The sequence below is a fragment of the Microtus oregoni genome, unplaced genomic scaffold, assembly GCF_018167655.1.
Source record: "Microtus oregoni isolate MIOR12 unplaced genomic scaffold, Mior012 000077F_ref0000221, whole genome shotgun sequence".
Taxonomy (NCBI): domain Eukaryota; kingdom Metazoa; phylum Chordata; class Mammalia; order Rodentia; family Cricetidae; genus Microtus; species Microtus oregoni.
Genome location: NW_024544029.1, coordinates 5,898,204 through 5,913,723, shown reverse-complemented (window position 1 = coordinate 5,913,723; position 15,520 = coordinate 5,898,204). Strand labels below are relative to the sequence as shown.

The window sequence follows — 15,520 nt, the reverse complement described above, 5'->3', positions numbered from 1 at the left end:
TCTAAGGGGCTGGGGGCAAAGCTTGATCCCTAGAGCTGCAACAAACAATAGCAACAAAATTGACCCTACCTGTTTTCTGAGCCATTGTTTCCTGGCTGGAGTCTTGGCTTGTCTCTTGTGTGTAGCCACTTCTCTGTTCCTTTGTCAGTTCAATCTCTTGAATCTACTTGGCATTGTCTGCACTCAAGGCCCAGTCTGTGATTTTAGTCTCCTTTTAAATCATAAGGATAGGGGCTGGAGAGATGGCTCAGTGGTTAAGAGCACTGACTGCTCTTCCAGAGGACCTGGGTTCAATTCCCAGCACCCACATGGCAGCTCACAACTGTCTGAAGATCCAGTTGCAGGGGATCTGACACCTTTGTACCAATGCACATAAAATAAAGATAAATAAACCATAAAAATATTTAAAAATAAATAAATCATAAGGATATAATTTAAAGGCATAGCTTGAAGAATGTTACCCTGGCATATCTTACAATGTAACAGGACATACTACATTGATATCTATTCTCATTGACCGAAACATTTCCAACACCTCAGGTGATTCCTTCAGGTCAGTACCACCCCACAAGAGCCTGCCACTGTTCTAGCAGTAAGAGCAAATTTTTCCTTCCTTCCTTCCTTCCTTCCTTCCTTCCTTCCTTTCTTTTTTCCAAGACAGGGTTTCTCTGTGCAACAGTTCGGCTGTCCTGGAACTAACATTGTAGACCAGGCTGGCCTCAAACTCACTGAGATCCGCCTGCCTCTGCCTCCCAAGTTCTGGGATTAAAGGCGTGCGCCACCACCGCCCGGTCAAGTTTCCCTTCTCTTAAACGTCCTGGAGTTGTTTGTACCCTCCATCTACTTTCATGGGCTATCTACTTTTGCACATGTGCGAGTCAGTCATGTTGTGTGTAGTCATTTCTTTTTCAATGCTGTGTGTTATCCCATTATATTAATAGAATGCATTTTATTTAGCCATTCTACTATTGCTAGACATTTGGGTTGTCACCAGTTTGGGACCGTTATAAATAGAACGGCTGTGAACATTCTTGTTCCTGGTTTTTGGTTGACACGTATACTCGTTCCTCTTGGGTACAGAAGTAGGGCTGTGGCTAAGTCATAAGGTAGGATTCTATTTAGCTTTAGTGGATACTGCCAAATCAAGTTTCTTTTCCTTTCTTTCTATCTTTTTTTAAACTTTACGTTCTATTCTTGGGCAGCCGCACCTCCACTCCTGACTTCAGTTACCATTTACACCCCGCCAGCTGCCAGCTTTCTGTCTCAGGCCAGCGCTCCCCTCCCAACAGCAACTCCACTTCTCCTCTTAGCGTCTCCACTCAGATGGCCTTAAGGCTCCTAAACCAGCAGGAAGGTCAGATGGTGGTGGTGCACACCTTTAATCCTAGCACTCAAGAGGCAGAGGCAGGCAGATCTTTGTTCAAGAGTTCCAGGATAGGCTTCAAAGCTACAGAGAAACCCTGTCTCAAAACACAACAACACAAAAACCAGCATGCAGAACCAAACTCGCATCCTTAACTCTCGAACAAGTCCTTCACCTGTATGTTGTCTGCTCTGGAGCACCGCCCCTCCAGGTGTGTGTCTGCTCTGGAGCACCGCCCCTCCAGGTGTGTCTGCTCTGGAGCACCGCCCCCCCCCAAGTGTGTGTCTGCTCTGGAGCACCGCTCCTCCAGGTGTGTCTGCTCTGGAGCACCGCCCCCCCCAGCTGTGTGTCTGCTCTGGAGCACCGCTCCTCCAGGTGTGTGTCTGCTCTGGAGCACCGCCCCTCCAGGTGTGTGTCTGCTCTGGAGCACCACCCCTCCAGGTGTGCGTCTGCTCTGGAGCACAACACCACCGGGTGTGCGTCTGCTCTGGAGCACGGTCCCGCCAGGTGTGCGTCTGCTCTGGAGCACTGCCCCCCCAGGTGTGCGTCTGCTCTGGAGACCACCCTGCCAGGTGTGTGTCTGCTCTGGAGCACCGCCCCCCCAGGTGTGTGTCTGCTCTGGAGCACAACACCACCGGGTGTGCGTCTGCTCTGGAGCACCGCCCCCCTCCAGGTGTGCGTCTGCTCTGGAGACCACCCTGCCAGGTGTGTGTCTGCTCTGGAGCACAACACCACCGGGTGTGTGTCTGCTCTGGAGCACCACCCCCCCCCCCGGGTGTGTGTCTGCTCTGGAGCACCGCCCCCCCAGGTGTGTGTCTGCTCTGGAGCACCGCCCCTCCAGGTATGTGTCTGCTCTGGAGCACCGCCCCCCCAGGTGTGTGTCTGCTCTGGAGCACCGCCCCTCCAGGTGTGTGTCTGCTCTGGAGCACCGCCCCTCCAGGTATGTGTCTGCTCTGGAGCACCGCCCCCCCAGGTGTGTGTCTGCTCTGGAGCACCGCCCCTCCAAGTATGTGTCTGCTCTGGAGCACCGCCCCCCTCAGGTGTGTGTCTGCTCTGGAGCACTGCCCCCCCCAGGTGTGTGTCTGCTCTGGAGCACCGCCCCTCCAGGTGTGTGTCTGCTCTGGAGCACTGTCCCCCCAGGTGTGTGTCTGCTCTGGAGCACCGTCCCCCCAGGTGTGCGTCTGCTCTGGAGACCACCCTGCCAGGTGTGTGTCTGCTCTGGAGCACAACACAACCGGGTGTGTGTCTGCTCTGGAGCACCGCCCCGCCAGGTGTGCGTCTACTCTGGAGCACCGCCCCCCCCAGGTGTGTGTCTGCTCTGGAGCACTGCCCCCCCCCAGGTGTGTGTCTGCTCTGGAGCACCGCCCCTCCAGGTGTGTGTCTGCTCTGGAGCACCGCACCCCAGGTGTGCGTCTGCTCTGGAGACCACCCTGCCAGGTGTGTGTCTGCTCTGGAGCACAACACAACCGGGTGTGTGTCTGCTCTGGAGCACCGCCCCCCCAGGTGTGTGTCTGCTCTGGAGACCACCCTGCCAGGTGTGTGTCTGCTCTGGAGCACCACACCACAAGGTGTGCATCTGCCCTGGAGCTCTGCCCCACCAGGTGTGCGTCTGCTCTGGAGCACCACCCCATCATGTGTGTAGACCATCTGACACCCCAGCTCCCTCACTTGCATGATAAGATCTGCAGCTTCATTCATACTCTCTCATCCCTGCTCCCTCTCTTTCTTTCTGGTTTGTTTGTTTTTGAGACAGGATCTCATGTAGACCAGGGTAGCCTGAAACTCACTATATAGCCAAGGATGGCCCTGAACTGATCTTCCTGTCTGCAGCCTTCCAAGTGCTGGAATTATAGGTTGTACCACCACCCAGCCAAAACCTAGCTTTGATTATTTCATATCCTTCAACTGAGATCATACATTACTATTGGACCAGGAGTCTCACAAGGCCACGTGACTTGGTCTCCCATTCCAAGCAAATCTGTCTCTGTTCAGGTCCTCACTCTTCTCTGTTTGAAACCCACACAGGGCCGGACACGTCAGAGGGACAGAGACAGTGACCGAGTGACAGATGCAGAGAGCTGTTTTCTGTTGCAGTTCAAACATCACTTCCTCAGGAAACCTTACGGACTCCCCAGTCTGAGTCAGGTTCCCCTGCCCTCTTCCCCAAAAGTGTTTTCATAACATGCATTATAGTTTGGTTTGTAAAGGTTTTAACTCACTAGACAGTCAGCTCCATAGTGCAGGATCTGGCCCACTCTCTGTCGCCCACTATTAATGAGAAATGCAGATAGGAAGAATTTAAAGATAGATAGCCTCATTGTAATTGCTAATCTGTCTGTCTGTCTGTTTTTGAGCTATTTTGAACTATTTGCTATGGCTGTTCAAGAACTTACTAGTAGACCAGGCTGGCCTTGAACTCACAGAGATCCACTTGTCTCTCTGCCCTGGGTGCTGGGATTAAAGGTGTGTGCCACCACACCCAGCTCTAGTTTTATTACTTGCTCATTAGGAGACTTGAACTTGAACTTGCTGTGGCTCAGCACTTTACAAGCGTGTGTGCGTGTGTGTGTGTGTGTGTGTGTGTGTGTGCGCGTGTGCGTGTGTGTAAGCCAGAGGTCAGTGCTGGATGCCCTCTCCTATCATTCTCCATTTATTTATAAGTAATTTATTCTATTTTACTATGTATATTTGTATTTCACATGTATGTCTGTGTACCATGTAAGGGGGTATAAAATTTCCTGGAACTGGAATTATAGACACTTGTGATCTGCCACGTGGGTGCTGGGATCAAACCCAGGTTCTGTGGAAGAGCATCCAGTGCTCGTGCCTGCTGAGCCGTCTCTGCAGAGCCTTCATTTGTTTATTTATGTTTTGAGACAGACTTTCTCACTGAACCTGGAGCTGACAAATTATCTAGGACCCAGTTAGCCATGGAATTCCAGAGATCCAGCTGTCTCCACCTTCCCAGTGCTGGGGTTGTAGTCAGTTGTCCAATTTTTAGGTGGGTACTGTGGATCTGAACTCAGGTTCTCGTGCCTGTACATCAGACACTTCACGCAAGCCCTTGTGGTCCAGGACTGGCTTGTGAAATGGTCATGAGGTCAAGGCTGTGGAATGAGCCCATAAGTTATTAGTTGAAAATCACCAAACGCCCAGATGTGAGGGAGATGAAATTTAGAAAGTAAGACAGCACTCAGTTACCATGCACAGCTGGAGAGGGACATTGGCGAGGAAGGACACGGGGAAGGGGTTCATCCATGGATGGAGAGCCCCAAGACTGATTACTCATTAATGCATATTTATTTCTATATAAGGTGGCGATTTATAGAACATCCGACATTAATTTCTGGTGTCTATGCAGAGACACATGGACAAGAGTGCATACACACACACATACATACGTGTACTACTATGTAGCCCTGGCTGGCCTAGAACTTGCTGTGTAGACCAGGCTGGCTTCAAACTCAGAGGTCTGGCAGCTGGACTATAGGTGTGCATGACCAGGTCCAGCTATGTATTCATTTTGAAGCAGGCTCTCATGTCTTTCATGGTGTTCTTAAATTCAGTTTGCAGCTGAGAACGACCTTGAACTTCTGATCCTCCTGCTAGCACATCTGAGTGTGTGATTCAAGGGACTGAGTCCAGGACCTCAGCCCAAAGCCCTCCACAACTGAGCTAGACTGTGGGCCCAGAGGGCACAGAATTAGGTGTCCATCTCTGTTTGTGTTCACCTGATTGCCTCTCAGGGGCCCGAGTGGGATGCCTGGCCCTCTTCTCGCCTTCCCGCCACTGGAAAGCTGAACTTACCTACTTGAAGGAAACAAAAGCCAGAGGGAAATGCAAAGGAGTGAGGATAGTGGGGATGGGGAGGGGAGAGTGTAAGGAATGTGAGCCTCTGCACAAGCATGTGTGTGAGTGTGTGCGTGCACACTTGTGCACTGAGTGAGCATATGCATGTGTCTGGGTGTGTATGTTGCATACATGTACTGCGCCTGTGTGTTGCCGTGTAGGAGTGCATGGTGAGTCCTGGTGCAGAAATTGTGGGGAGGAATTATTTCAACTCACTGTCCTCTGAAGCTGCTGAGCCCTTCACAGCCTCCTCTCAGGTGGGGACTCTCAGCCTACCGCTCTCCCTGCCTTACTTTCCTGTTTGTGAAGCCAAGTACATTCCCCTCCAGAACGTCTGAAGGGAGGGAGACAGTGCCCTCTAGTGGTCAAGAGACATATAGGCATCAATGGTCAACCTCAGCCAACACCCCACAAGCCAAGGACTAACCTCTGAAACTGCCTGAGGAAGGGCAACAGAGCAGGCCCTGTCCCCTGAGAACTCAGGCCAAACTGGCAAAAGGAAAAAGATGTCCATGAGGCAGCAGGCAGAAAGGGAATCCATGGATTTGTTTGGGAGAGGACAACAGTTGAAGGTGGCTGATCTCTCTCCTCATACCCAGTTACTTTCGTGGGGTTTTGCTTTATATCACATCTATCTATCTGTCTGTCTGTCTATCTATTTATCTATCGATCTATCCATCATCTATCACCTATCATCTATCTATTGATCTATCCATCATTTATCTATCATCTCTCTATGTGTCTAGAGTTTGTGTGTGGGTGTGCACTGTAGAGCTCAGGGGACAACTTGGGGAAGTCAGTTTTCTCGTCCCACTACATGAGGTCTAGGGCTCAAACTCAGGTGGTGCTCAGGCTCGTCACCAGCTCCTCCCCTGCAGCCATCTTGCTTGTCCACTCTTACATGTTATTTCTTTTCCTTTGACGTAGCCTCTCTACCTTGATCGTTCTCTCTCACAGGCTCCGCACTTAAGGAACTGTGGATCACCTCACCTCTGGAGTGCCTTGTGCAGAGATTGGACCCCTATACTGAGCCCTGGGTGGGCATTGTGCCCTGTGTAATCAGGGAAGACTTCTCATTGTAGGGAATATAGGAATAGGGTATTGAAAAGGAAGTGGGGAGAGTTGGGCATAGTCGCTTGGGCCATAACCCAGCTGCTTGGGAGGTGGGAAAGAAGGATGAAGAGCCCAGGAGTTCAGGGACAGCAGCACAGGGAGAGTCTGTCTCTTTAGGAAGGCCAGACGGCTGGGGCTGGAGAGCCGGCTCAGCAGTGAAGAGCATGACTGATCTATTCCCAGCACCCACATAGTGGCTCTCCACCAGCTTCCAGTGCTCTGTGACTCCAGTTCCTGGGGATCCAACACTCCCTTCTGACCTTCTTAGTGTTGCACACACTGTGGTGTGCAGTCCCATATGCATTAAATGATAAATAATAGAACAGAGGGACCAGACATGTGGTGTACCTTTAATCTCAGCACTTGGGAGGCAGAACAGTTGGATCTCTGTAAGCTCAAGGCCAGCCTGGTCTATATAGTGAAACCATGTTGAAAATACCAACGACAACAATAGGAATGGTAATAATAATAACTATGATGTCATCAAGGCCAGCAAGATGTCTCAGCAGGTAAAAGCACAGAACCCAATGGTTTGAGTCTGATTTTCTCTTTTTCTTTTTCCTTTCTCTCTTTCTTTTTTTTTTTTTTTTTGTTTTTTTGTTTTTTGTTTTTCAAGACAAGGCTTCTCTGTAGCTTTGGAACCTGTCCTGGAACTAGCTCTTCTAGACCAGGCTGGCCTCAAGCTCACAGAGATCTACCTGCCTTTGCCTCCCAAGTACTGGAATTAAAGGTGTGCACCACCACTTTGAGTCTGATTCTGAAAGCCCAGTATGGAAAAGGAAAACTGGTTTCTGAAAGTTGTCTTCTGACCGCCAGACTCCCATGCTCACACACACGGTAATAATACATAAAATAAAAAAAAACGAGAAAAAAATGAGTAGGAGCTAACCGAACATCCTGGGGCTGTGGATGAGCCTAGTACGTCTGGGAGGCTTCTGGTAACTGGATGCTGGATTGGGGGCAGTGTAGAAGTGAGGTGCAGGGTGCAGGGCTTTCTGTCCATGGTCCATCGATGAAGAGTGTTAAGTAGGGAAACAGGCATGGTCACATGACGTAAACTGAGGGCAGGCACAAGGGAGCCTGGGAGACTAATTGGGAGGCTGTACTGTCATTCAGAGGGAAAAACAAAAGGAACTGAGGTATATCAGAGGGCAGTGGAAGGCTGGAGAGCAGCCAAGCCTCGGGCTTTTTCTTCTGGGGCTTTGCATCCTTGCAGTAAAGCTGAGGGTAAAAATCACACAACAGCCTGCCTCTCACCCCAACACATCCCAGAGTCTCTCCTGCAAGCAGGATAGAGGGCTGGGGAGTGGGGCTAGGCCTTAGAATGCCTGAGGAATGGGAAGGCCCAGGAGACTTGTTCAGCCTCAAACTACACTTGGCACTGCTGAGAAAGAGTGTCTCTGCTTCCCCTGTCCCCCGTCCCCTCCCTTCCTCTCCTAGGTCACCTTCTTGGCCCTAACCACTTGGCTGGTAGCTCAATTTCCTCAACTAGTGGCCCTGGGCAATCAGGGCACGGGGGAGGGGGGATCAGGAGCCTGGGAGTAGGGACCTGAGGGAGCTGCAGGACCAAGGGGTCGGTAATGCTCTCAGGTTGGTTCCCAACACTTCTCCCATCCAGGACCTTCTGTCTCCACACTGGTCACAATTTCTTCCACCCACTGGAGAGAATTTCTCACACTCTTTTTCTAAACTGGGTGGGTTTTTGTTTTTAAGTGGGGAAGGGCAATTTGTGGAAGGGTTAGAAGTGTGCCTGCCATTGGCTTCAAGAGTCCCTCCCTAGTGCCCGGAACTGGTCAGAAATGAGTCTGTGGTCAGTGAAGATTTCTGCTAATGGAACCTAGGCTGCCTCACAAGCCACAAAAAAGGTGGGGAGGGAATGATCCCTAAGTGCAGTGAGCTTGGGGAGGGACACGGGCCTAAAATAGAGCTGTAGGTCAGGGGAGAAGGGGAGCTGGTGGGAACTTGTGGGTCAAGGGAGTGACTGCAGGGCTATCCAGGGCTCTGGGGGAGTGAAAGTAAACTGGGGACCAGTAACTGGACAGACCGTAACTGAGTGTCAAAAGAATAATTACAGTGACCAGAGGCCCGAGGGAAGACTGAGAGATGTGGGGGTGAAGAAAACAGCTTGAGTGATTAAGGGTGCAGAGGAATTAGAGAGTACCTATGGAGGGTCTGAGGCTTGGATAGCCCAGATCTAGGTTGTGTGAGAAGAGGAGAGAAGGCACAACTGGGATGGGGAAACTGAGGGACACGCTGAGGAGCAGTTGGAGGAAAGAGTAAGCACGGCGTCCTGCAAGAGGACAGGACAGAGGTCATCCTGGCAATGGGAGGAAGGGACCAACCGCCTCGGGTGTCACCTCACCAAGCCCCAGACTTTGCCAGGGTTCTTACTTTGCTTAAAACCCTCTTGGTACCGGAGCCAGTGTCAGACAAAGGTCTTGTCTCCTCCCCAGCAGCCTCCCTCCCCACTTCCATCAATTATTCATCAGCTCAGACGCCGCCCTCTCTAGCAGGGCAGTCTGGTCCTCCTCCCATGCCCTACCCCAGCTCAGCCACACTGCCACAGAGGCTCTGGTGGGGAAGGACGAACAGCAGGGCGGGCGAAGGCCGTAGGACCAAAGGGTGCGGTAGCTGGCCCTGCTGGACTACACCAAGTCGCTCTCCTTGCCTCTGGCACCTTCCTCCTCCTCCCGCCACCCGCTGAGAAGATGCCCATTCAGATCTTCTGCTCTGTGTCATTCTCCTCTGGGAAGGAGGCCCCAGGACCCATAGGGGATATCTGGGGTCCTCACCACCACCGGCAGCAGCAGGACAGCTCAGAATCCGAAGAGGAAGAGGAAGAGAAGGAAAAAGAAGCAGTCAAGAGGGAGCTTGATGAGGGGGACTTGCCTAGGGACTTGGTGGCCTTTGCCAACAGCTGCACCCTCCATGGTGCCAGCCATGTCTTTGTGGAAGGGGGCCCAGGACCAAGGCAGGTCCTGTGGGCAGTGGCCTTTGTCATAGCACTGGGTGCCTTCCTGTGCCAGGTAGGGGACCGAGTTGCTTATTACCTCAGCTACCCGCATGTGACTTTGCTAGATGAGGTGGCCACCACAGAACTGGTCTTCCCTGCGGTCACATTCTGTAACACCAATGCTGTCCGGCTGTCCCAGCTCAGCTACCCTGACTTGCTCTACCTGGCCCCCATGCTAGGGCTGGATGAAAGTGATGATCCCGGGGTACCCCTTGCTCCACCCGGACCAGAGGCTTTCTCCGGGGAGCCCTTTAATCTCCATCGTTTCTACAATCGCTCCTGCCACCGGCTGGAGGACATGCTGCTCTATTGTTCCTACTGCGGAGGCCCCTGTGGTCCCCACAACTTCTCAGTGGTGAGTGGGGCCCTCGCTTAGCATAGCCCCCAAGAGTATATGCCATAGCTCTCTCTGGCCACCAGCTCCTGGACCTGGGGCTGGTAACTGCTGAACCCTGCCTGATCTGGGTCAGAGTTCACCTGGGATCCCCGAGTCTGGAGCTGGACTAAGAGCTCCAGGTTCACAGGTCTTGAAATCTGTCCCCATCGGTAATTAGTGGCCACTCTGATGCCTAGAACATCCTCTAGTCTCATCTGCTCTTCACCTGATCTTTTCATGGTCCAGCACGGCCCCAGAACCTTGCTTGAGCTGTGAAGTTAGCCTCTGTTGGGGGTGGGGGGTAGCTCAACCAGTTGTTGACTGTCATCCCTGGAGTGATAGTAGGGGGTCACCTAGTCTTTAGAGGTGCAGAAGGGGATCACAGATGGAAACAGCCCCACCTTCACCCCAATACTGTGTCAGCAGATGTCATAGCAGGGACCTCATTGCATTGTTACCTTGTCGTCTGTGTTCTTCCTCTGCCAGGGGCGTGTGTGTTTTTTTTTTGTGTGTGTGTGTGTGTATGTGTGTGTGAGAGAGAGAGAGAAAGAGAGAGAGAGAGATATTGAGTGTGTGTGTGTGTGTGTGTGTGTATCTCCTGTGCTCTTTCCTATGGGAGTTGATCCCCTACCAGCAGCATGTGGTGTGTGTGTGTGTGTGTGTGTGTGTGTGTGTGTGAGAGAGAGAGAGAGAGAGAGAGAGAGAGAGAGAGAAAGAGAGGAAGAGAGAGAGATCCATTTGTCTGTGAAGCCAGGAATCTTCTAAGTCACAGCCCATGCTCCCAGCTCTGATTAAGTGGCCAGGACTTTCTTCCTGGAGGAAGCCATCATTAGAAAATATCATCTTTCCCCATTGCTTTCCTCACCCAGAGGTGGAGGGACTTCCTAGTTAAGGGACCGCCTGCTATCTACCATCTCCCCAGTTTGGCCTGCAATCCTGTCTGGCTTGATGCCCTCTCTGGTTCCCTGCAGATTTCAGATGCCTGACCTTTCTCCATACCCTCTATGCCCTACTATGTAGGTGTACATGGGTGTCATCTCAGTCCCTGAAATGATTGTGACCTGGTGGTTTTGGCCACTGGGCATCAGTGGGGGCAGAAGATACAGGATCACCTAACAAGGGAGGTATCTGCTTTGAGGTCCTCAGAGCTCTACGAGAGCACCCCAACATGCCTTGCCTTGGGACTGAGCATGTCTCGCCTTGGTACTGGTCTTGAGTCCTAGGGGAAGGGGTGATATGCTCAAGTGAGTCTTGGCATGGCAACTGGGTCTGCTTTCAGGTTCTAGTGATAGTGGAACAATGGCGGACATGAGAAGCTGATAGTGGGAAGAAACCAAAGGGCTTAGCTTTAGGGGCTTAGGTGCAGAGGAAGGTCTGGGGAAGGATTTCCAGTTTAGGAGGTTGAAATTCCAAAGTGAAGATCTAAAGATCTATTTCAGAAGGCCTCAGCAGTCTGGCAGTTATAGGATCATGGTGACAGAGGTGCATATGTTAGGGCCATAGCAAGAAAAAGATCGTTCCTGGATAGTTCAGTTGAAAAGACTTTAACAAAGGGGCTGTCTGTAAAGCTGTGTGCAAGATTAAGGAAGTCATAAGCCAATGCAGCAAGTAATAGTTGGAAACTGTTATCACTTCGAGGCTGAAGGAGCACAAAGGGAGTCCGGGCAAGAGTTATGATCTTGGATGGTCTAAGCCACTGCCAGTGTCACAGAGAGGCAAGGAGAGGGAACAGTGTACCTCCCTCCCGTGCCTGTGTCTGATCCCTGTGGTTACCGCTAGTTAAACCCAACTAGATGCTCATCTGACTGTTGGGACTCTCACACCCTCGACTGCCTTCCACCAGGTCTTCACACGCTATGGGAAGTGTTACACATTCAACTCAGGGCAAGATGGGCGGCCGAGGCTGAAGACCATGAAAGGCGGGACTGGCAATGGCCTGGAGATCATGCTGGACATCCAGCAAGATGAATACCTGCCTGTGTGGGGAGAGACCGGTATGTTTCCCTGCTCAGGAGCCCCCTCCCTGAACCCCTCTGGCCCCAGACTCAACTAGAGCTCCACTGTGTGGCCCAGAGGCCAGACTCAGACTCTTCCCCTTCCTCCTAATACCTCTCCACTGCTGTCTTTGCCCCAGTGTGACTTCCCTGGCTCCTCCTTCCTGGTTCAGTTACTCTCCAGGGTAACCAGTCATCATTCTCTTCTGGCAGTAGCCGCCACTCACTATAAATTAACTCCCTCTCTTCCGTCTCAGGGGACACAGGGGCAGAGAGATGGGGAGAGGGGAGAAAAGGTTGAGGAGAAATGGAGAGTGGCCGAGACAGTGGCACTCCAGGAAAAATAATCTGAAACACCAAGGTACATTGCAGACACCAGGTAAGAAAAGACATGTGCAGGACGCAGCAGTCACTGGAGCACCACGGAGCTGCCAACGCAGGAGGCTGGAAGTATGCTGGGACCCCACAGCCTCCTCCCCAAGTCCGTGCTGGGGAGGTGTGATGTCCCAGGCCTGGATGACTGGGGACTCAAACACTCCTGACCGACATGCCTTCTTCTTTACAGACGAGACGTCCTTCGAAGCAGGCATCAAAGTGCAGATCCACAGCCAGGACGAACCTCCTTTCATTGACCAGCTGGGCTTCGGCGTGGCCCCAGGCTTCCAGACTTTTGTGTCTTGCCAGGAGCAGAGGGTGAGGGGGCTACTTCTGGGGTTATGCTGAGGAGTCAAGATGGGGTTCTGGGGAACTGGGAAGATGGCTCAATGGGTAGTGTTTATTATATAAGCATGAGGACTTTAACTGAGATCCCTAACACCCATGTAAAAATCAAGGTGGTGCACACCTGTAACTCCAGTTTTGGGCTTGGGGTGCAGAGACAGGTGGATCCTCAGGCCAGTAAGCCCCAGGTACAGTAAGAGATCCTGCCTCGAAAACAATAGGTAGAGAGAAATAGAGGAACCCATCCAATAATCCAATATCTACTTCTTCTGAGCTGTGCATGGGGCACAGCCATACTCATGTATACAACCACACACACACACACACAGAGAGAGAGAGAGAGAGAGAGAGAGAGAGAGAGAGAGAGAGATGATCAAGAACGGAAGGAATAGTCTATGAACTCTAAGACCTTTAGAGGTGCAAGGATATGACTCCTGAGTTCTGTATCTTGCCAGAGGAGTTCGGTTAGGGTGAGTCGGGGAGAAGTCCCCACACTTCCCCAGCTCCCCGGCTCTCCCAGCAGCTCATCTACCTGCCCTCACCCTGGGGCACCTGCAATGCTGTCACCATGGACTCGGATTTCTTCGACTCCTACAGCATCACAGCCTGCCGCATCGATTGTGAGACGCGTTACCTGGTGGAGAACTGCAACTGCCGCATGGTGCACATGCCAGGTCAGGCCCCGAGATTCCAGACACAGTCCCGGGCTGTCTCAGGCTGCATGGCCCCTCGTCTGTGTCCCGTCTGTATTGGCCTCCCTAGCCCTGGTCCCAGATCACTCCATTTTTTATCTTTCTGGCTCCTGTCTCTCAGTTCCTGCCTATGTTTACAGGCAGGGTGGACTATCCGAGTAGGTGACTTCCAGGGCAGCAGGGGTGGCTAGTCCTGCTGACCCACCTTCCTCTTCCACAGTACCGTGCTACCACAAGACCCCTTTAATCTCCACCTGTCCCACTATCTTCTCTCCTTTGTAGGGGATGCCCCATACTGCACTCCAGAGCAGTACAAGGAATGTGCAGATCCCGCCCTGGGTGAGCGCCTCTGACCTGGGACACTAAGAGGGAGGGAAGAAAGTGCTGTCTGCCTCGTGCACAGGGGACTGAGGTCAAGGGTGACCTCACTGCTGTGCCTCCACTGGCAGCAGCCTCTAAATGCCGAGAACTGTACCAGCAAAGGTCCCTGTGGAGAATTCATAAGGGTCTCTGGGGAGGGCCTTCACCCTCTTTCAGCCTCAGATGGTTGGTTCTCGAGAACCCTGAGGGAAATCACATAAGATGAACTATATCTGCAGGGAGGCTGGGTGAAGATCAACTAAGGGTAGACACAGGGCTGAGGTGAAAGAGAAGGGATCCCAGGGGTCCTCTGGGCAGGGCCAGGATGTCCATACTGGGAAGGTGCTGGCAGAAGGACACCACTCAGCTAGTGGCTCTTGCGTGGGCACAGACTTCCTAGTGGAGAAAGACCAGGAATACTGCGTGTGTGAAATGCCCTGCAACCTGACGCGCTATGGCAAGGAGCTGTCCATGGTCAAGATTCCCAGCAAAGCCTCAGCCAAATACCTGGCCAAGAAGTTCAACAAATCTGAGCAGTACATAGGGTAAGGACTCCTATGCAGGGCAGGGTCCTTGTGCAAGGCCTGGAGTCTCACAGGCACAAGGGAGCTGAGAGAATTCACGCATGGCCCAAGAGGCAACCAAAGAGAGTGGGTTGTGGGGGGAGATCAAGCTGGCATAAGTGAGGCAAGCGCTCCTCCCCCACTCCTCGCTCCATCTTCCCTGCTGTAACTGGGATCACCTCCCACTTGCCAGCATGCAATGTGTCTTTTCATACATGCCATTTAATTCAATCCCCGCAGCACCTCTAGAAGACAGTATCTCCTCTAGGAATATGGAAACAACCTCAGAGAAGTTAACATGCTGAGATCGCCTGTCTGGTGACTTGAACCTAGCTCTCCTCCTCTCCCCCCTGCACAGGGAGAACATCCTGGTGCTGGACATCTTCTTTGAAGTCCTCAACTATGAGACCATCGAGCAGAAAAAGGCCTATGAGATCGCAGGGCTCTTGGGTGAGCTTGTGAGGAGAACCAGTCTGCTCCTGTGCCTAGGACATGACACACACCACTCCTACCCCGATTCCCAGGGGTCTTTCCCTAAGCCCTCTAGTGTGGCATGGAGTGAAGGAAAGGGGCAGGGCCTTCTCCTGGGACAAAGTAGAAAAGACAAGCAAGTAGGTCAGAGAAAGGGACTGAGAGGCAGGAGCGGAAACTTTCACGTCCTTGGAAGTGGACCGGGCGCTAAACAAGTAGTATACTTTGTAAAGAATTTATTTTCTGCCGGGCGGTGGTGGCGCACGCCTTTAATCCCAGCACTCGGGAGGCAGAGGCAGGTGGATCTCTGTGAGTTCGAGGCCAGCCTGGTCTACAAGAGCTAGTTCCAGGACAGGAACCAAAAGCTACGGAGAAACCCTGTCTCGAAAAATCAAAAAAAAAAAAAAAAAGAATTTATTTTCTGTGAGTTCAAGGCTAGCCTGGTCTACAAGAGCTAGTTCCAGGACAGGCACAAAAGCTACAGAGAAACCCTGTCTCAAAAAAACCCCAAAAGAAAAAAAAAGAATTTGTTTGGAAAAGTAGGAAAATACAGAAAAGAATAGAGAATAAAAATCCTGCCAGACTCTGGTTTTCTGACCCTTGTGTCTCAAGATGCAAATCTCTGCAAACATGGCTGGCCTGCCCCAGTCCTGTTGAGCCTCATCACCTCTCAGCTCTCAGTGTCCTCAGCCCACTAACTTCTCTAACCTGACCCCGCAGGTGACATCGGGGGCCAGATGGGGCTGTTCATCGGGGCCAGCATCCTCACAGTGCTGGAACTCTTTGACTATGCCTATGAGGTAAGGGGGACAGAGCTGGGCAGGGTCACACAGGGTTGGGGGTTTCCAGTCCACCCAACCTGCCTGACCTCTCCCAGGTCATTAAGCACCGGTTGTGTAGACGAGGGAAATGCCAGAAGGAGGCCAAGAGGAGCAGCGCAGATAAGGGTGTGGCGCTCAGCCTGGACGACGTCAAAAGACACGTGAGGGAGCAAGGCACGGGGTGT

At 52.1% G+C, this 15,520-nt stretch overlaps 1 protein-coding gene across 2 annotated transcripts in view; it reads left to right on the top strand.

The window, feature by feature from the left end:
• Positions 1-15,520, top strand: part of Asic1 (acid sensing ion channel subunit 1) — a 32,257-nt gene that overhangs the window by 14,591 nt on the left and 2,146 nt on the right. The window contains exons 1-9 of one of the 2 annotated variants that reach the window (XM_041642700.1): positions 9,019-9,693; positions 11,558-11,708; positions 12,274-12,401; positions 12,952-13,102; positions 13,403-13,459; positions 13,872-14,025; positions 14,402-14,493; positions 15,235-15,314; positions 15,392-15,496. In XM_041642700.1, coding sequence (XP_041498634.1) covers positions 9,034-9,693; positions 11,558-11,708; positions 12,274-12,401; positions 12,952-13,102; positions 13,403-13,459; positions 13,872-14,025; positions 14,402-14,493; positions 15,235-15,314; positions 15,392-15,496 — 1,578 coding nt within the window. In that variant the 5' untranslated portion in view covers positions 9,019-9,033. Of the gene's footprint in view, positions 1-9,018; positions 9,694-11,557; positions 11,709-12,273; positions 12,402-12,951; positions 13,103-13,402; positions 13,460-13,871; positions 14,026-14,401; positions 14,494-15,234; positions 15,315-15,391; positions 15,497-15,520 lie in introns of those variants that run through there. The other variant, XM_041642699.1, reaches the window with a different exon arrangement.